Here is a 20,681-nt window from a genome sequence, read left to right on the forward strand (position 1 = left end):
CGTCAGCGTCAGTCTTCTTCTTGAAGATCCATTTATTCTCTATGGCTTGCCGATCATCGGGCAAGTCAACCAAAGTCCACACTTTGTTCTCATACATGGATCCCATCTCAGATTTCATGGCCTCAAGCCATTTTGCGGAATCTGGGCTCACCATCGCTTCTTCATAGTTCGTAGGTTCGCCATGGTCAAGTAACATGACTTCCAGAACAGGATTACCGTACCACTCTGGTGCGGATCTTACTCTGCTTGACCTACGAGGTTCGGTAGAAACTTGATCTGAAGTTTCATGATCCATATCATTAGCTTCCTCACTAATTGGTGTAGGTGTCACAGGAACCGGTTTCTGTGATGAACTACTTTTCAATAAGGGAGCAGGTACAGTTACCTCATCAAGTTCTACTTTCCTCCCACTCACTTCTTTCGAGAGAAACTCCTTCTCTAGAAAGGATCCATTCTTAGCAACGAATGTTTTGCCTTCGGATCTGTGATAGAAGGTGTACCCAACAGTTTCCTTTGGGTATCCTATGAAGACACATTTCTCCGATTTGGGTTCGAGCTTATCAGGTTGAAGCTTTTTCACATAAGCATCGCAGCCCCAAACTTTAAGAAACGACAACTTTGGTTTCTTGCCAAACCACAGTTCATAAGGCGTCGTCTCAACGGATTTCGATGGTGCCCTATTTAACGTGAATGCAGCCGTCTCTAAAGCATAACCCCAAAAAGATAGCGGTAAATCAGTAAGAGACATCATAGATCGCACCATATCTAGTAAAGTACGATTACGACGTTCGGACACACCATTACGCTGTGGTGTTCCGGGTGGCGTGAGTTGTGAAACTATTCCACATTGTTTCAAATGAAGACCAAACTCGTAACTCAAATATTCTCCTCCATGATCAGATCGTGGAAACTTTATTTTCTTGTTACGATGATTTCCACTTCACTCTGAAATTCTTTGAACTTTTCAAATGTTTCAGACTTATGTTTCATTAAGTAGATATACCCATATCTTCTCAAATCATCTGTGAAGGTGAGAAAATAACGATACCCGCCGCGAGCCTCAATATTTATCGGACCACATACATCAGTATGTATGATTTCCAACAAATCTGTTGCTCGCTCCATTGTTCCAGAGAACGGCATTTTATTTATCTTGCCCATGAGGCATGGTTCGCAAGTACCAAGTGATTCATAATCAAGTGATTCCAAAAGTCCATCAGAATGGAGTTTCTTCATGCGCTTTACACCAATATGACCCAAACGGCAGTGCCACAAATAAGTTGCACTATCATTATCAACTATGCATCTTTTGGTTTCAACATTATGAATATGTGTATCACTACTATCGAGATTCAACAAGAATAGACCACTCTTCAAGGGTGCATGACCATAAAAGATATTACTCATATAAATAGAACAACCATTATTCTCAGATTTAAATGAATAACCGTCTCGCATCAAAGAAGATCCATATATAATGTTCATGCTCAACGCTGGCACCAAATAACAATTATTCAGGTCTAAAACTAATCCTGAAGGTAGATGTAGAGGTAGCGTGCCGACGGCGATCACATCGACTTTGGAACCATTTCCCACGCGCATCGTCACCTCGTCCTTAGCCAATCTTCGCTCAATCTGTAGTCCCTGTTTCGAGTTGCAAATATTAGCAACAAAACCAGTATCAAATACCCAGGTGCTACTACGAGCTTTAGTAAGGTACACATCAATAACATGTATATCACATATACCTTTGTTCACCTTGCCATCCTTCTTATCCGCCAAATACTTGGGGCAGTTCCGCTTCTAGTGACCAGTCTATTTGCAGTAGAAGCACTCAGTCTCAGGCTTAGGTCCAGACTTAGGTTCCTTCTCCTGAGCAGCAACTTGTTTGCTGTTCTTCTTGAAGTTTCCCTTCTTCTTCCCTTTACCCTTTTTCTTGAAACTGGTGGTCTTGTTGACCATCAACACTTGATGCTCCTTCTTGATTTCTACCTCTGCAGCCTTTAGCATTGCGAAGAGCTCGGGAATTGTCTTATCCATCCCTTGCATATTATAGTTCATCACGAAGCTCTAGTAGCTTGGTGGCAGTGATTGAAGAATTCTATCAATGACACTATCATCCAGAAGATTAACTCCCAGTTGAATCAAGTGGTTATTATACCCAGACATTTTGAGTATATGTTCACTGACAGAACTATTCTCCTCCATCTTGCAGCTGTAGAACTTATTGAAGACTTCATATCTCTCAATCCGGGCATTTGCTTGAAATATTAACTTCAACTCCTGGAACATCTCATATGCTCCATGAAGTTCAAAACGTCGTTGAAGTCCCGGTTCTAAGCCGTAAAGCATGGCACACTAAACTATCGAGTAGTCATCAGCTTTGCTCTGCCAGACGTTCTTAACGTCGTCAGTTGCATCTGCAGCAGGCCTGGCACCCAGCGGTGCTTGCAAGACATAATTCTTCTGTGCAGCAATGAGGATAATCCTCAAGTTACGGACCCAGTACGTGTAATTGCTACCATCATCTTTCAACTTTGCTTTCTCAAGGAACGCATTAAAATTCAACGGAACAACAGCACGGGCCATCTATCTACAACAACATAGACAAACAAAATACTATCAGGTAATAAGTTCATGATAAATTTAAGTTCAATTAATCATATTACTTAAGAACTCCCACTTAGATAGACATCTCTCTTATCATCTAAGTGATCACGTGATCCAAATCAACTAAACCATAACCGATCATCACGTGAAATGGAGTAGTTTTCAATGGTGAACATCACTATGTTGATCATATCTACTATATGATTCACGTTCGACCTTTCGGTCTCAGTGTTCCGAGGCCATATCTGCATATGCTAGGCTCGTCAAGTTTAACCCGAGTATTTCTCCGTGTGCAAAACTGGCTTGCACCCGTTGTATGTGAACGTAGGGCTTATCACACCCGATCATCACGTGGTGTCTCAGCACGACGAACTTTGGCAACGGTGCATACTCAGGGAGAACACTTGTACCTTGAAATTAGTGAGAGATCATCTTATAATGCTACCGTCAATCAAAGCAGAATAAGATGCATAAATGATAAACATCACATGCAATCAATATAAGTGATATGATATGGCCATCATCATCTTGTGCCTTTGATCTCCATCTCCAAAGCACCGTCATGATCACCATCGTCACCGGTGCGACACCTTGATCTCCATCGTAGCATCATTGTCGTCTCGCCAACTATTGCTTCTACGACTATCGCTACCGCTTAGTGATAAAGTAAAGCAATTACATGGCGATTGCATTTCATACAATAAAGCGACAACCATATGGCTCCTGCCAGTTGCCGATAACTCTGTTACAAAACTTGATCATCTCATACAATAAAATATAGCATCATGTCTTGACCATATTACATCACAACATGCCCTGCAAAAACAAGTTAGACGTCCTCTACTTTCTTGTTTCAAGTTTTACGTGGCTGCTACGGGCTGAGCAAGAACCGTTCTTACCTACGCATCAAAACCACAACGATATTTCGTCAAGTTAGTGTTGTTTTAACCTTCTCAAGGACCGGGCGTAGTCACACTCGGTTCAACTAAAGTTGGAGAAACTGACACCCACCAGCCACCTGTGTGCAAAGCACGTCGGTAGAACCAGTCTCGCGTAAGCGTATGCGTAATGTCGGTCCGGGCTGCTTCATCCAACAATATTGCCGAACCAAAGTATGACATGCTGGTAAGCAGTATGACTTGTATCGCCCACAACTCACTTGTGTTCTACTCGTGCATATAACATCTACGCATAAACCTGGCTCGGATGCCACTGTTGGGGAACGTAGTAATTTCAAAAAAATTCCTATACACACGCAAGATCATGGTGATGCATAGCAACGAGAGGGGAGAGTGTCGTCTAGGTACCCTCGTAGACCGTAAGGGGAAGCGTTATGACAACGTGGTTGACGTAGTCGTACGTCTTTACGATCGACCGATCCTCAGTACCGAACGTACGGCACCTCCGCGTTCAGCACACGTTCAACTCGGTGACGTCCCGCGAACTCACGATCCAGTAGAGCTTCGGGGAAGAGCTTCATCAACATGACAGCGTGGTGACGGTGTTGATGAAGTTACCGATGCAGGGCTTCGCCTAAGCACCGCTACGATATGACCGAGGTGGATTATGGTGGAGGGGGGCACCGCACACGGCTAAGAGATCAGTGATCAATTGTTGTGTCTTGGGGTGCCCCCTGCCCCCGTATATAAAGGAGCTAGGGGGAGGCGGCCGGCCAAGGAGGAGGGCGCGCCAAGGGGGGAGTCCTACTCCCACCGGGAGTAGGACTCCTTCTTTCCTAGTAGGAGTAGGAGAAGGGGGAAGGGAAGGAGAGAGGAGGAAGGAAAGGGGGGGCGCCCCCCCCCCCTCCTTGTCCAATTCGGACTAGAGGGGGAGGGGGCGCGCGGCCTGCCCTGGCCGCTCCTTTTCTTCTCCACTAAGGCCCAATAGGCCCATTACACTCCCCGGGGGGTTCCGGTAACCCCCCGGTACTCCGGTATATGTCCGAAACCTCCCGAAACACTTCCGGTGTCCGAACATAGTCGTCCAATATATCGATCTTTACGTCTTGACCATTTCAAGACTCCTCGTCATATCTGTGATCATACCCGGGACTCCGAACTACCTTCGGTACATCAAAACACAAAAACTCATAATACCGATCGTCACAGAACTTTAAGCGTGCGGACCCTACGGGTTCGAGAACTATGTAGACATGACCGAGACATGTCTCCGGTCAATAACCAATAGCGGAGCCTGGATGCTCATATTGGCTCCTACATATTCTACGAAGATCTTTATCGGTCAAACCGCATAACAACATACGTTGTTCCCTTTGTCATCGGTATGTTACTTGCCCGAGATTCGATCGTCGGTATCTCAATACCTAGTTCAACCTCGTTACCGGCAAGTCTCTTTACTCGTTCCGTAATGCATCATCCCGCAACTAACTCATTAGTCACATTGCTTGCAAGGCTTATAGTGATGTGCATTACCGAGAGGGCCCAGAGACCTCTCCGACAATCGGAGTGACAAATCCTAATCTCGATCTATGCCAACTCTACGAACGCCATCGGAGACACCTGTAGAGCACCTTTATAATCACCCAGTTACGTTGTGACGTTTGGTAGCACACAAAGTGTCCCTCTGGTATTCGGGAGTTGCATAATCTCATAGTCATAGGAACATGTATAAGTCATGGAGAAAGCAATAGCAGTAAACTAAACGATCAAGCGCTAAGCTAACGAAATGGGTGAAGTCAATCACATCATTCTCCTAACGATGTGACCCTGTTAATCAAATGACAACTCATGTCCATGGCTAGGAAACTCAACCATCTTTGATCAACGAGCTAGTCAAGTAGAGGCACACTAGTGACACTATGTTTGTCTATGTATTCACACATGTATTATGTTTCCGGTTAATACAATTCTAGCATGAATAATAAACATTTATCATGATATGAGGAAATAAATAATAACTTTATTATTGCCTCTAGGGCATATTTTCTTCACACCGGAGACGGGACGGACCGGCGCCGGCGCCGGTGGAAGGCAGAAAGATAGGGTTCTTGGGAGGCGGCGCCTGAGTTTGCAAGCTGCGGATACAAATATAAACATTTAACTAACATTAATCTTAATACCGGATGTAAATAAGACGGCGCGGCAAGGCGCGCGTGACCTTCTAGTCCCATTTATATGGGCTGAAACGTACGCACCTTGCTGATCGAAGGGAGTGGCAAACAGCTAAGCTATAGCTGTTATCGAAAAAAAGCTAAGCTATAGCTAATCCGTTACTGTCACGGTTCACCAGTAAGTAAACACCAGCGACGCACGCACGCACGCCGGTGTCGGAAAAAAAAACCAGCGACGCAAGCCGAATGCGACGACCGCGACACCGTAACTTCCTCCCCTCCGATCCCAACCAGCGAGCATCAGCGGTACGTTGCCAGTGATGATATACCACCACGTCCAGACAAGACAGACAAGGAAGAATACCACACAGGCGCAGTACAAGTGCATAGTTTAAGCACGTTGGGGGTTGGATGTGTCGAAATGGAATCCAAGAGAGGAGAGGAGGCCAGGGCCAGGCCAGGTGCACGCCGAGATCTGGCAGCACTGGCACAGGCGGCCGGGGAGGGATGCATGTAGATAGATAAAGAAATGGGGTGTGCGTGGCGACCTAGCCTGGCATCCGAGCTGGGCATGCGCGCGGCCGCGTGTATTCAGATCGGTCAGATGTCGATCCGCCCCCTGCGTGCGTATGTGCATGCATTTGCATTTGTGCCTGCCCCAGGCTGGAGGCCCCCATTATTTTGCCGCCGCGCCCCAACATGCCACCTTGCCACGCATCACCCGCAGATCCATCCATCCATCGATCGATCGATCGAGATATTTATTTATGTTTATTTATAAGTAAATAATGATGCCGTAGTTTTCTTCGTCAACTAGGCCAGCGGATCACTGGCGCAAGTACGCCTTGCTGTCCTGTCATCGCGTGCGAGCTTAGGCATCGCCGTTGATTGACGAGGAGACCCTGGTGGCTGCAGCTGCAGATGCGACTAGCTGGACGGAGACGACGTTGGCCGATTGGGGTACGTCGGATCTGTCCAAGTGGACATATGTGTGTTAATCTTATCGAAGAAAAATAAATAAATTACTAGCAGTACTAAAATTTGTGTGGCAAATGTCATGCACCGCGTCGCGACCCACGACCAGTTCACCGTGCTGGGTCAGCATTCAACACTCGATCTGTTACTTGGCCGGACTGCTGCACCGTACGGTACGTACAAAACGCGCGCGTGAAGCCGTGATGATCCAGATTCCAGAAGCTGCTCGCCTCCGTTCATTCAACAGTGACCCCGGCCGGTCGACGCGACCACGTACCACTCGCCGTCACTTTCTCACCTGGCCCGTGAGTACACGCCGCGTGGCGCGGGCTGATCTGACTCCGGACCCTGCAGCTAGCCTGCCTGGGGCTTCTCGCGTGGACCTAATACGGCGGATCGACCTACCCAACTGGGCAGCCGGACATGGCTAGGACCGCGACATGCACGGAGCTTCTACTACTCTTGTCAGTCCCCGATGGATGTCTCCGTATGCATATCGGGCCTGATTTTAGTACGTATTTTTAGTTTCTCCAACGACGATTTCATCATCATGTATACGCACTCATCCATCCATCAGAAGATCATCATCATAGCAGGTAGCATCTCAGTCAAAGGTCGCAGTAATTCGACCCATGGGACACCTCCCCAGTACTACCTCAATTTCAAAACATAAAACGTGATACTATACTAAATCAGACTAAATCGGGGACAATAAATATGTATGGAGGAGAGTACTTTTACTTTTTACTTATTGGGTAGCGAGCACGCCGTGTGCTGAAACACAAGAGAAGCTCGAAGACAGAGAGAAAAAAAAAGAACTTGGAAATGGAAGATGGTCAGCGGCGTTTATCCATCCATCCATCCATCTGAAGCCTCAAGGGGAAAGCACCTAGACAAGAGCCAGCCAAGCCCTTCCCTTTTCTACGTGGTACCAACGTGTGTACAGCTACGTACGCAGAGATATATACTCCTAGTAGTTGTGTACAGCATGCGGCACGACAGAGTAGAGCTAATCACACCAAGCGGAGACAAAACCCATTCAAAAGTGGCAAAAAGAAAAGAGAGAGAGAGGGGAAAAAAAATCCGAGCTGTTCCCATGCGCAGCTGTCCGTGCGACGGAGTTGAGTTAAAGCCCCCGCCACCACACCACACCAAACCCGCCCCGTCAATCCCCCGCTGCTGCTCAATCAGCCACCCCGTGCCGGCGCGGTCAGACGACGGCCGTATATATACCCGGCGCGCACAGCGACAGGCGGAGGCCGCCGACCCGAGAGAGACCCAGCGCAGCAAAGGGACGCAGCAAAAGGGCCCCCGGGGACAGCGAGAGGTGTAGGCGGCAGCAGCGGCAGCCAGCGAGCGGGGAGGCTGGTTGGTCGTCGCGGGCGGGATGGAGAGCGAGATGTCGGACGCGGTCCCGGCGGCTGCGGCGGCCGTCGCCGAGCCGCTCGCCGCCGTGGCGGAGGAGGGCGAGGGGGAGGGGGAGGCGTCCACCCTCACCATGGAGCGCGTCGCCGCCGCCAAGAAGTTCATCGAGAACCACTACCGCTCCCACATGAAGAACATCCAGGAGCGCAAGGAGAGGTACCGATCCGATCCCGCCTCTCCGCCTCCAATTTTACTTGCTGCTGCCGCGTTCGCCCGGTGTAGATCTCGCGCCCCCGAGCTCGATCGAGGGGGTTTGAGCTCGGTTGGAGCGGCTCGAGCTCGGGGTTCTGGTGCTAGGGGTTTGTAGCTGCTAGATTTGGGGTGAATTTTGGGGTGGGCGCCGCCTGCGAGGAAGCGGGGCGCGCAGCGCAGCGGTAGCTGTACCAGCCATGGTCTTGAGGGTTTCTATCGTGGTATGACCTCAAATGTTGCTTTAGATCCTCGAATTGTTATTTTTAGACAATGAGATTCTCGAATTAGTCGAGCTTGCTATGCAATTTGGGGCTGCAGTGGCCTGATTTAGCTCTGATGGATAAATTGGGATGAGGAGAGTCCTTGGTTCTATAGGTGTTTCCAATCCTCAGATTCTGCTCAATGCACCAAGTAAAAATGGTTCCAGTCACTGGGTATGGAGCAGTTATTGTATTGTTCCACCTTTGGCGCGAAAAGCCGCTAAGCTGAGCTCATCATACTAGCAACTGCCTTGCTTAGCTGGATAGCGGGTTTGGAATGTTACTGTTGTGATGGTTCTCAATCTCGGATGATGACGATGCATCGATGCTACTACCGTGTATGTCTTGAGGTTGCGCCGGTATTTTGTTGTATGTGATATTTTGTTCTTGCGTGTATAATTAGGGTGTATAGTATGTCGGTTTTTAGTTTGCAAGCCAACAAACAAATGGTTGCCTTTATTATGTGACGGTTTTGTACCATCAATGTACTGTTGCAGATTCATGTTATCCTTTTATGAATGGGTAGTCGACACGTGGTCGATGACGTAGCGCATACATGTCATGTATTGATTTTGCCAGTACTAATTTAGCTTACTTGAAGCCAGATATGTACTACATAATAACCATTTCAGTTTAGTATGAGTTTGTTAGAGCTAGGATCAAAGAACCCTGCTTCCCTTTCATCAGACATGTTTTATGTGTGGACAACATTTGATTCTGCTAGTTGTTTGGAATGCTTCGTTTCTTCTCAGTGCACCATGCTGTTGGTCAATTTGCTGACACGGAGTAGTTAGGTTCTGTTTTTTCCGCTGCAAACTGTTGAGCTAAGTTCATAGTACTGACTCAGCCGCAAAAAAAAGGTTCATAGTACTGACTACTCCCTGCTTAGTTGGGTTATAAAATTTAGTGTCTTGCTGTTGTAAAGATTTTCTTGCAGGATAAATGCACAAAATTGACGCGAGGGAACACAACATGATTTCTCTGCGTCAGCATGTTGTTTTACAAAGGTCAAACCGTCAAACAGTCTTGTTTCCCTATATGTTGGAAGTAAAACAACGTAATGAAACACAATGCAGAACATTAGATGAAAGAAGTTGATGTCCTATACCTTTTTTTAATGCAATGGCACACAGTGGGTATGTAATCACCAGCCATGGTGTTGAGGAATTCTAGTGTGGTATGACGATGAGATCCTGGAATTAGTCAAGCTTGGTACACAATTTGGGGTTGCAGTGGCCGGATTTAGCTCTAGTGGATAAGTTGGGCTGAGCAGCACTTGACTCTGTACGTGCTTCGAAATCTCAGATTCTGCTTAATGTGCCAAGTAAGAATGGTTCCAATCATGGGGTATGTAGTAGTTATTATACTGTTATATTTTTGGCATGAAAAGCCGTTAAGCTGAGCTCACCGTACTAGCTGCTGGCTTGCTTAGTTGGATAGTGGGTTTGGAGTGTTACTGTTGTGATGGTTCTCCGATGATGATTCATTGATGGCATACTATCGTGTATGTTTAGAGATTGTATACAAGGCGACAAATGTCTGCCTTTAATTAGGGTATATTACATGATGGTTTTGAACTGTCAACGTAGACACATAGTCGATGACGTAGTGTATACATGCGATGTATTGATTATGCTAGTACTAATTTAGCTTACTTGGAGTCAGGTATGTACATAATAACCATTTCAGTTTAGTATGCATTTGTTAGAGCTAGGAGCCTAGGATCAAAACCCTGTTTCCCTTTTGTCAGACATGTTTTGGGTGTGGACACCATTTGATGCTGCTAGGTGTTTGGAATGCTTTGTTTCTGCTAAGGTGCACCATGCTGTTGGTCAAATTGCTGACACGGCGTAGTTATGTTTTATTTTCATGCTGGAAACTGTTGAGCTAAGTTCATAGTGCCGACTACTGCCCTGCTTAGTTGGGTTACGGGATTTATAGTTGCTGTTTTAAAGATTTTCTTGCAGGATAACTGTACAAAACTGGTGGTGAGAAATCAACAACATGATTTTCTGTTTTAGCATACATTATTGTACAAAGGTCAAACAGCCTTGTTTCCGTATATGTTGGCAGTAAAACAACACGATGAAGCACAATGCAGAACATTAGATGGAAGTAGTTGATGACTTAATGTCATATACTTTCTTTAATGCAGTACATTAAGTTCAGTCCATCTATGTAACAGGGCATTTGTTTTTCATTTATGGTCCTGTTATGTGTTAAATCTTTTATTAAAGCACGCAGGGGTTATGTAATCACCAGCTTGGTCTTGTATTAACTCAAGCTGGGGATTGCATTTGTTGAGACTTGGGACATCAATCAATTTTAAATATTTGAAGTTTACCTGCATAAGTTTCAACTGTGAAAGCTTTGTACTGGTGTGTGACTTCCGTCATATTGACTATCCACCTTGCTCATCTTTTGGCATTGCAATTCCATTTTAGGCAGATTTGCCCCTCCCCAGATGATAGTTTTGTTTGATTTTTGTCGGTTCCCAGCATCACATAACAAAATCCGATGTATTGCAGGCGTTTTAGACTGGAGCGGCAGCTAGCTACTTCTGAAGTTCCCAGGGAGCAGCAAATCAATTTAATAAAAGACCTGGAGAGAAAGGAAACTGAGTACATGAGACTTAAAAGGCACAAAATCTGCGTGGATGACTTTGAGCTGCTCACCATTATTGGGAGAGGCGCTTTTGGAGAGGTTCGCTCTTGTGCATTTAGTTTCTGTTTTTCTGTACACACCTCCATCTGTGGCATCACTGTTAAATGACACATGTGTTTTTGCCAAAGAACATGACATGGCTCTAGACCATGGTACTATAAGTTTGGTTGTTGTTGGTGATGTATTTACCTTCAAGTAGTTCTGTATGTCCAAAAAGATTTAAACTAGGGGAGGTGACAACTGTTTGTTGGAGCATAAACTTATTTGTGCTTTAAATCCTTTACTGACCTTCTTCTTGCTGTTTATAATTTATTATTACAATAGGTTCGACTGTGCCGGGAGAAGACCTCTGGCAACATATATGCAATGAAAAAACTGAAGAAGTCTGATATGGTTATCAGGGGTCAAGTAAGATATCCCCTATTTCTGGATATTTCATGTTTTCTGCTTTGTAGTTGCTCGTTCTATTGACCAATTTTTATGTTGAATGTGCTTAGATGGTTGTAAGTATTAATGTTTACCATGGTGCTTTGCTATCTGTCAAAATTTTCTTCAACAAACTCTTGTTGCGTCTATGAGTGTATGTGGCGCTTTTGCAAGGATTGTTTTATTTTTTCTCAAAATATGCAGTGCAGTGAGGATTTCTTTTCCATATCATATAGTTGCTTTTCACTGCAGCTTTTGTCACTCTTATCTCGAAAAGAAAACAGAAGTACAAATTGAATTTGCAATGGTGCTAATACATATTTGTATGTATTAATGCGTAGGAGCTTGTGTGTTTACCATTTAGCTGGCCTTCTTTTGAGTTTCTGAAAGAAGGGCAGCTAAATGGGTAGCCTTTTTTTCAGTCCCCGAGGAATTCAAACTTAAACTTGCTAGAAACCAAAGGCTAGTGTATATGATAATCCTGTTTTGTTCTATCCCTGACTTTGTTTGTGTGAAGCCCACAAATGTTCCACTCATTTTTCTCTTATCTAGTTTATTTGTCATGGGCATGTGATGATATCTTCAAAATATGTGTACATTTGTATTACTATCTTTGTTGGATTTACAATTTCTGTAACATGTTTGTTAGGTGGAGCATGTTAGAGCAGAAAGAAACTTGATGGCTGAAGTTGCTAGTCACTGCACTGTGAAGCTATACTATTCTTTCCAAGATACGGAGTATCTTTACCTTATTATGGAGTACCTCCCTGGCGGTGATATCATGACCCTTCTCATGAGGGAAGATACCTTAACTGAACCCGTGGCTCGATTCTACATTGCCGAGACCATCCTTGCTATTGAGTCCATTCATAAGCACAACTACATCCACAGGTTACAAATATTTGATTTTAAAGGCATCTAATTTAGTCTAACTCTACCATCTTTCTGATATATATATTTGGTTTGCTATCATATGCAGAGATATCAAGCCTGATAATCTGCTTCTAGACAAGAATGGTCACATGAAGTTGTCGGATTTTGGGCTGTGCAAACCAATTGATTGTTCAAAGCTCTCAACCTTGAGCGAAGATGAACCCATGGGCGATGACAACCTGAAGGAGTCAATGGATGTCGACAGTTCACTCTCTGAAACTGCAAATGGTAGAAGGTGGAGAAGTCAACATGAACAACTTCAGCACTGGCAGATGAACAGAAGAAAACTGGTATGTCTGCTTTATAGTTAACATATCTTGATATCTGTCATATCGATCATCTCATTGGTCCTGTATAATTCTTTTGCTTTCATGGTATCGCTTCTACACCCTTGTTGGAAAAAAAACAAGCGTGCGCATGCTCGATGTTTCCGTGGCAGCCTTTCTTACTACAAATGTATACTGATATTCAGGCATTCTCAACTGTTGGAACCCCAGACTATATTGCTCCAGAAGTTCTGCTAAAGAAAGGATATGGAATGGAATGTGATTGGTACAGCATGTTCAGACACCTTTTGTTCTATTTACTCTTTAGTTTAATAAATGTCTCATTATATTTTGTTTTGATCCATAGGTGGTCTTTGGGTGCAATAATGTATGAGATGCTTGTTGGGTATCCACCATTTTATTCCGATGATCCAATAACCACATGCAGAAAGGTTTGGTTTACTCAGCACATTTAGCTTAGTGTCCAATTCAAATTACCACTCATTGGTCGGGCTCACTTTTTTATTTGTAGCATATCAGTAGTTCATTGAATGTTCTGTATGAATTATCTTCAGTTTAGGCTTATCATCGAAATTAGATTGCACTAATACTGAACAACTGATTTATTTTTAGTTTAATTTAAAGTTCAAGCTGCAAGAACCTGAAGAAAGTATGCTGCAGCTGTATTGCTTATAAGCTTGCTCTACCAAAGCTTATGATATCAGTATTGTTATATATTAATTTTTTTGATTTGGTAGTGACAAAGTACCCACTTCTTGATCATGTTTTACTTTCAGTAAGTTTACGAAGACATAATTATTTTGAAGTTATTTCTTTATGATGTTTCTGCTATGATGATGTGTATTTCTAGATTGCCTTCTATGAGCATAACCAAGTGTAGTTGGACCTGCATTTGTTCTATTAATGTGGTTAACATTTTTCATATACGACCACCCAAAGACATTTTATCCTCACTCTGCCAAATTTCTGCCTCTTTCTAGATTGTGCACTGGAGAAACCATGTGAAATTTCCAGATGATTCAAGGCTGTCTCCTGAGGCAAGAGATCTAATCTGCCGGTTATTATGTGATGTTGACCACAGGATTGGTGGTGCAGGGGCTGATCAAATAAAGGTAGGGCCCACTGGCACACAAAAGAAATAATTAGTTAAATATAATTCTTGTTTTGTTAGTCTACCTGTGTTCAACATATCATTTTCTTCTTCATAGGCCCATCCTTGGTTCCGTGGAGTTGCATGGGATAAACTTTATGAAATGGAAGCAGCATTTAAGCCTCAAGTAAATGATGAATTGGATACACAGAATTTCATGAAGTTTGATGAGGTAAGTGTGTAATCCATTTATTGACAGTCCTCTCCTCTCCTGCCTGTGCAATTCAAACTTTGCCATTCTCCATCGAATATCCCTCCGTCCAAAAATAAGTGTCTCAACTTTGTACCAACTTTAGTACTAAGGTTGAGACACTTATTTGAGTAAGTATTTCCTTTGGAATTCTGCGATTGATGACATTTATTTATAATCCACCAGCATTATTTGATTTTATATTATTGCTCTTTATTTGTATTACAACTTGCATCTGTTAGGAACACTTACATTTGTGTATATCAGGTGATCTCTGGTAGATATTATTTCAGATGTAGAAGGGGTATTCATATACTATAATTTGAACGAAATAAGATCTACTACTACTTATACAAGCACGAGTTTGATGAATCCAAACGATCCCGACCATTCAACCATCTACATCGAACGTCCCACACTGCTCCAATGATGTATCCATCACATCACCACAATTTGGAAACAACATTGGTTGCATTAATTGCAATTAATCTTGGAAAAATCATTAATTGCAATTGATTTTAGGAATATTGTTCATTGTAAAATTATAGTCGTAGAAAGATTACATGATTGCCTCTCAAGATACTCCCTCTGTAAAGAAATATAAGAGTGTTTAGATCACTACTTTAGTGATCTAAACGCTCTTATATTTCTTTACAGAGGGAGTACTATCAAATTGGATGTGTGTTGCACATGCACAATTACTACTACTTCTGGATCGTAATTAATAAAATAAAGAAGTGATTATTATTTTCAAAATTTAATTTTTAAATAAGGGATAAATCATGTATACATCTAAACAACATTTTCTTAAATCTAAAACATTTTATTGAAGGGGAGCCTTGGCGCAGTGGTAAAGCTGCTGCCTTGTGACCATGAGGTCACGGGTTCAAGTCCTGGAAACAGCCTCTTACAGAAATGTAGGGAAAGGCTGCGTACAATAGACCCAAAGTGGTTGGACCCTTCCCCGGACCCTGCGCAAGCGGGAGCTACATTCACCGGGAGCCCCTATCTAAATCTAAGCAACTTTCAATCCAAGCAAGCTTTTCATAAATTCAAGCAACTAAACTGTTGTTTGAAGTTTTTTTGGCAATGTTCAGATGAATTTCATGTTCTCTGTGCATTGAAATGCTGTTTATTTTATTTTCATGTTTTGTTTTCACCCTGTGAATTACATCCCTACAACTTAATGCTTGTTTCTGCGCTGCAGATGGATAATAGCCCTCCAGCAAGAACAGGTTCTGGGCCATCAAGAAAGGTATGCACATTGAGGTTCATAAACTAGCGTAATAGCATTTGTAATGTTTGCATTGGCTTTTGCATCTTAATTTACTATGCACAGCGATGAATTGTTTCCTTGAGTTACATTCCATCAAATTATAATTATGCCAGGCTCACTGTTTGATAGAGGAAGATATGTTTGAGATAGGATTAGCCATATCTTTCTTTATTTCTGTGTAATAGAAGTACAAAACACTTCATTTGAGTATCGAATACAAGTCACTTATGTGTTTCAAGACCTGTTTAACCATTAGGCCGTTCCACTATGCATATATCTGTGGTAGACCCACGGTTTCTCATGAGTCGTATATCTACTGCCTACTGGTATTTATAACTTTGTTGTAGTAGTTCAAAGTTCAAATTATCTGCCCTTATTGTTAATTTTTTGTGTATCTTATGGAAGCACAACTATGTTTCGGTTTGAACTCCCAGAGTTCTTATGTATATTTTTTGGTACAATTGTACAGGCGAAGCTGAATTCAAAAGATCTCAGCTTTGTGGGATATACATACAAAAACTTTGATGCTGTGAAAGGATTAAAACATGCAGGTTTGTGTCTTTGACATAATTTTATATGTTATGAAATATGGTCGGATTGCAAGTATGGATTTCTTTTCTAGTGCTATTGGCATTTCTCTCATAGCATAATCAGTATGTTCTGTAAACTGATAAATGACAGTTTTTCATAGCATAAACATGCTATTAGATAGCTTCATCACTTCATGAAAAATGACCAGTATCTAAGTGACATACATACTGTTTATAATCCTTTGTTGTTTCTAAATCTATAAATGTTTGCAGATATGCAAAGGAGCTCATCGCTAACAAGGCCCTCTATTGGTGCTATATTCGGTAACAAATTCTGCCAAAGTCGTGTATTGCATTGCGATAACTGCCCTCTCTCTGCTTTATCTTATTCGTAATTCCTCATCTCAGGATCAAATGGCATGGAGTCATCGAGAGAACCAAATGGAAAGGACACACACATGCACACCTTTTCTTCCGGGGATCCGATGAGTCCATAACCCGGCGTGGTTCTGTTTGTTGCTGAGATTTTTCTAAGCTAAATTAGCATGCAAACGACTGAATGAAGTGGCTTTGTCTGGACAACCTGCTTGTTTTTAGCCAGGTTTCTGCCCTATTAAATCGTTGGCGAGCAGTTTGTAGAAATCCAAGAAAGCTTCTAGCTGTAAAATAGTATGCTAAGGACTAGACAAATGGTCCATCCACCGGTGGGCTCGTCGTGTTTGGTGTAGCGTGTTCCGACCAAGTGGAGATGGGCATGTTTGGGAGGGCTGGCTGCCCAGGTTGGCAGAGCAAATTGCTGCCTTCTCTTGTGGTAGTTCCTGGTCCGCTAACATTTGATCATGAAGCGAAATAAGGTGGTAACTGAGGCAGGCTAAGCTATTGTTGTTGGTGGTGTTTGATACATATGTACCAGAAGATTTCCATTCAGAGACATGGCCCTTGGCCAATGGTCTCCCGTTGCAGAAATGCCTAAATTTTTGTTTACTGTATTGTTCGCCAGTTATATTTGAACATTGAACATTTTTGGTGGAAGTGTCCCTTATTTTCTTTCCGCAACATCCATATGCAAGAACTGAATGCGGTGAGGGTGATTATTTCACATAGACTATTCTATAATTGTCTTTGTTCTCGAGGAAAGTGATGTGTTGGGCAAAAGAAAAAGGTGTATTCAAGGGCAATGTTGAAGCACAAAATTTATGTTTTTAACATAGGCCGCACAACTCGTTTTTATCAATGATGAAAACGTACAGTATCTTCTCAAGTGTGAATTACATTATTTTTCAAGTGTTTTAAACATTTCTTATAACATTGTATTTTATTCATCTGGATGCACAGGTGTCTTGTTCTGAATTACAATCATTTACACCAGCACACACTTGGCAAGCACTATTAGCTATGTACTGTCAGTTTCGATCCGAATTACAATCATTTACACCAGCACACACTTGGCAAGCACTATTAGCGATGTACTGTCAGTTTTGATCCGACAGTTTTCTGTAATTTGCTACCAAACAGTGACCAACTTTCGAACAATCTATACATGAAGCCTTCCCCAAACTTGAAGAGCACATCTCACACAGACTATGGTTGAGATCTATTCCTTTGCTTACCCAAGGCCAAAGGGGGCAATGGCAAGCAATTATGACTTTGAGTTGAGCAGTCAACCCAATCAACAGAGCCACGACTGCTTGATCTAGCATGAGAAAACCATCAAAACCCTAGAAACCACGCCTCCCTCTTCCAAACCGAACTTCAGAATCAATCCATCAACCATCGCTACTTGGCGAATCACGAAGTCACCAGGGCAACCACAACTCAAACCCAAAACGACCCAACACCAGCACACGGATTCCCACAGACCCATCGCTCCCATGGAGACTAAGGGTTTGGCGAACTACCGCCATGCGTAATCTACCTCGAATGCTTGTATTTGGCCATGGCGGGAACTACGAGGCGGGGCTGAGGGAGTCAGACAGGGGTCGCGTAGCGGAGCGAGGCGTGCAGGAAGGGAGGCGGACGGGGGTTCATGTGCAGGAACGGTTTACTTTGCTAGCTTGGTGATTCCTACTGGTTCGATTAAATCTTAGTTCTCAACTGAGGGAAATACTTTGCTTATGTGCTACATCACCTGTTGGGGATATAACTATTGGGTATGACCCGCCCAGGAGGGGCCGGGTCATGCCACTGGCGGCTCGTGATGACAAGGCCCATGAGGATGTTGAAGATGGCGGTTCACGAAGCAGGCTTGCTAAAGACCCAAGACCCAAAGGCGGCTTGAGGCCCACAGAGGTGAACCGCCATATATGTATGACTTGTGTTGTAAGGCATGCGTAGTTAGTCACCGAGCCGGATACGTTGTGTATAAGCCGGCCGGGACTCCGTGAGCCGCCGGGCGTCAACCTGTGTATATAAAGGGACGACTCGGCGGCGGTTTAGGACAAGAAACAAGAGATCGAAAGCTAGGTCAAGCGTATTCGCTCCCTGGTAATCGAAACATAAGCAATACCACCTCAAACTGGATTAGGCCTTTACCTTTACCGCAAAGGGCTGAACCAGTATAAACTCCTTGTGTCCTTTGTCCCGTTTAACCCCTTTAAGCTAACCTAGTTGCGATGGCTCCACGACTAAGTCCTTCTGCTAGGACATCTGCCGTGACAATTCCACGACAGTTGGTGCCCACCTTGGGGCCAGCGCATGGTGATTTCGAGTTCTTGCAGGACAGCTTCGAAGGGATCAAGGGATATGCTGTGGGCCGGATGACCAAGAGTCGTTGCGGCAAGCTCTACATCGACGATGCAGGCTGGGGCCCCGAGGCCGGCTCAATTGAGTACGGGTACCGGGTCCCCTTCGGCGGAATCCACGTCTTCATCGGCAAGACCGGTGAACCGGGCCCTGAGCTGGACATCTGCACCGACATCATCGAGACGGCTCAGCGTGCACGACCCGCCCGAGTTCAGCCCGTCGTGCAACGCGCCTTTGTTGGGTTTATCCATGGGGCGAAATCTGAAGGGTCTGTGTCTGGCGGTGAGACGGTCATCTATTCTGATGGTGAGTCGTCCATGGGCGAGACTGATTCGTTGTATCAACTACAAGACGGCCGGCTTAGGGGCTGTTCCGATGGTGACAGTATTCCGGACCCCTACGAGCCGCCGAACAGGGTTGCGATTTTCATGGCCGGCACACAGCCGGCGCTTGGTTCAACAACCGCCGCGGCTATGACCTCCGGTTCAATGGCTGCGGCGACGGCTGGTGCTAGCGGCTCTGCGCGCCCGCCGGCTCAGGTTCTCACAGAATTGTTGGAAGCTTTGGCGACTCTGATGGGGGTGGAGGTAATCCCGGATAACCAGGAACATCATAAGGTGGATGTGGCTAAGCTGCGTGATGAGATAGCTCAAGCCAAGGAAGAGATGGCGGCTGAGAATGCTAGGGTGGCTGCAAAACGGGCTGCCTTGGATGCTCAGGCACAACGGATCCAAGCAGACTCCTTCCGGCTCACGTTGGATCAGAACGCTTCAAATGAGGTCATGAGGAGGAGACACCGGAGTCATCTACCCCCGGTTTATGAGCCAAGGAACCTCTTCAACACGCCCGGAGCAGGGACTGGTGACCCGCCGGTGGTAAACCGGACGGTTGAAGCGCCTGGGGCTGGGGTGCCGGTTCAGCCGCGCATAATGGGCTCTCCACGTGTGAATAATACCCTGTCTCAACATGTTTTAACGCCGCCGGGTCATTATTCTAACCCTTTGGACAATATGATTGTTGCGGCAACGCGATTGGCGGCTCTACCGGTTGAAGGCGAGTCTCCAATGGCGATTGAAACGCGGAGGGCCAAAGAACTTCTTCAGACAGCACTGAAGCAGCAAGCGGCTTACTCTTATAGTCGCGAGCGGATTCACTCAACCCCTCGTCCAAGCCGGAGTTACAGCAGGCACATTGACTCACCAGCGGTTTCAAGCAGTGAACAACGTCGTAACCAGCCTCATGGACATGACCCGGCGCGCGGTGGTGCCAATGCTCAGACTCTGGTGGATCAGGGCAGAGCGCGTCGGGAGGCCGAGCTGGCGGCTCAGCAAGCGGCTCATCAGTATTCTCCGGCTTATCCGACAACTTCGGTGGAAGCAGGCGTGACCTCTAGAACCTTGGGTGTGCCGTGTTTAGTGCCGGCTCTGCGTAACGAGCGTTTGCCAAAGGATTTCAAGGTTCCTCGTAAGGTGCCTAACTACACCGCAGATCAACCTCCTGAAGCTTGGGTCGAAAGTTATGAGTGTTGGAAATATGCCCTAGAGGCAATAATAAATTGGTTATTATTGTATTTTCTTGTTCATGATAATTATCTATTGTTCATGCTATAATTGTATTAACTGGAAACCGTAATACATGTGTGAATACATAGACCGCAACATGTCCCTAGTAAGCCTCTAGTTGACTAGCTCGTTGATCAATAGATGGTTATGGTTTCCTTACCATGGACATTGGATGTCATTGATAACGGGATCACATCATTAGGAGAATGATGTGATGGACAAGACCCAATCCTAAGCATAGCACAAGATCGTGTAGTTCGTTTGCTAGAGCTTTTCTAATGTCAAGTATCGTTTCCTTAGACCATGAGATTGTGCAACTCCCGGATACCGTAGGAATGCTTTGGGTGTACCAAACGTCACAACGTAACTGGGTGGCTATAAAGGTGCAC

The 20,681-nt window shown here is 44.6% G+C and overlaps 1 protein-coding gene across 1 annotated transcript; it reads left to right on the top strand.

Annotated features, from left to right (window-relative positions):
- The first annotated feature begins 7,740 nt into the window (after positions 1 to 7,740).
- On the top strand, positions 7,741 to 17,020 carry LOC109775551 (uncharacterized). The gene is made up of 13 exons (XM_020334289.4): positions 7,741 to 8,236; positions 11,061 to 11,235; positions 11,521 to 11,604; positions 12,272 to 12,513; positions 12,602 to 12,845; positions 13,028 to 13,107; positions 13,189 to 13,273; positions 13,823 to 13,954; positions 14,051 to 14,164; positions 15,390 to 15,437; positions 15,928 to 16,009; positions 16,262 to 16,312; positions 16,397 to 17,020. The coding sequence occupies exons 1-13, from the start codon at positions 8,043 to 8,045 to the stop codon at positions 16,483 to 16,485; spliced, it is 1,620 nt and encodes a 539-aa protein (XP_020189878.1). The 5' UTR covers positions 7,741 to 8,042; the 3' UTR covers positions 16,486 to 17,020.
- Positions 17,021 to 20,681: the final 3,661 nt, after the last annotated feature.

This window comes from Aegilops tauschii, chromosome 3 (assembly GCF_002575655.3).
Source record: "Aegilops tauschii subsp. strangulata cultivar AL8/78 chromosome 3, Aet v6.0, whole genome shotgun sequence".
In the NCBI taxonomy this organism is placed as follows: Eukaryota; Viridiplantae; Streptophyta; class Magnoliopsida; order Poales; family Poaceae; genus Aegilops; species Aegilops tauschii.

Excerpts from the sequence above, each read along its gene's own strand:
- LOC109775551 (XM_020334289.4), top strand. The coding sequence starts at position 8,043 with ATGGAGAGCGAGATGTCGGACGCGGTCCCGGCGGCTGCGGCGGCCGTC. Across the intron at positions 11,236-11,520 it reads GGAGAGGCGCTTTTGGAGAG|GTTCGACTGTGCCGGGAGAA; the intron begins GTTCGCTCTTGT and ends TTATTACAATAG. Across the intron at positions 15,438-15,927 it reads GTTCTGGGCCATCAAGAAAG|GCGAAGCTGAATTCAAAAGA; the intron begins GTATGCACATTG and ends ACAATTGTACAG.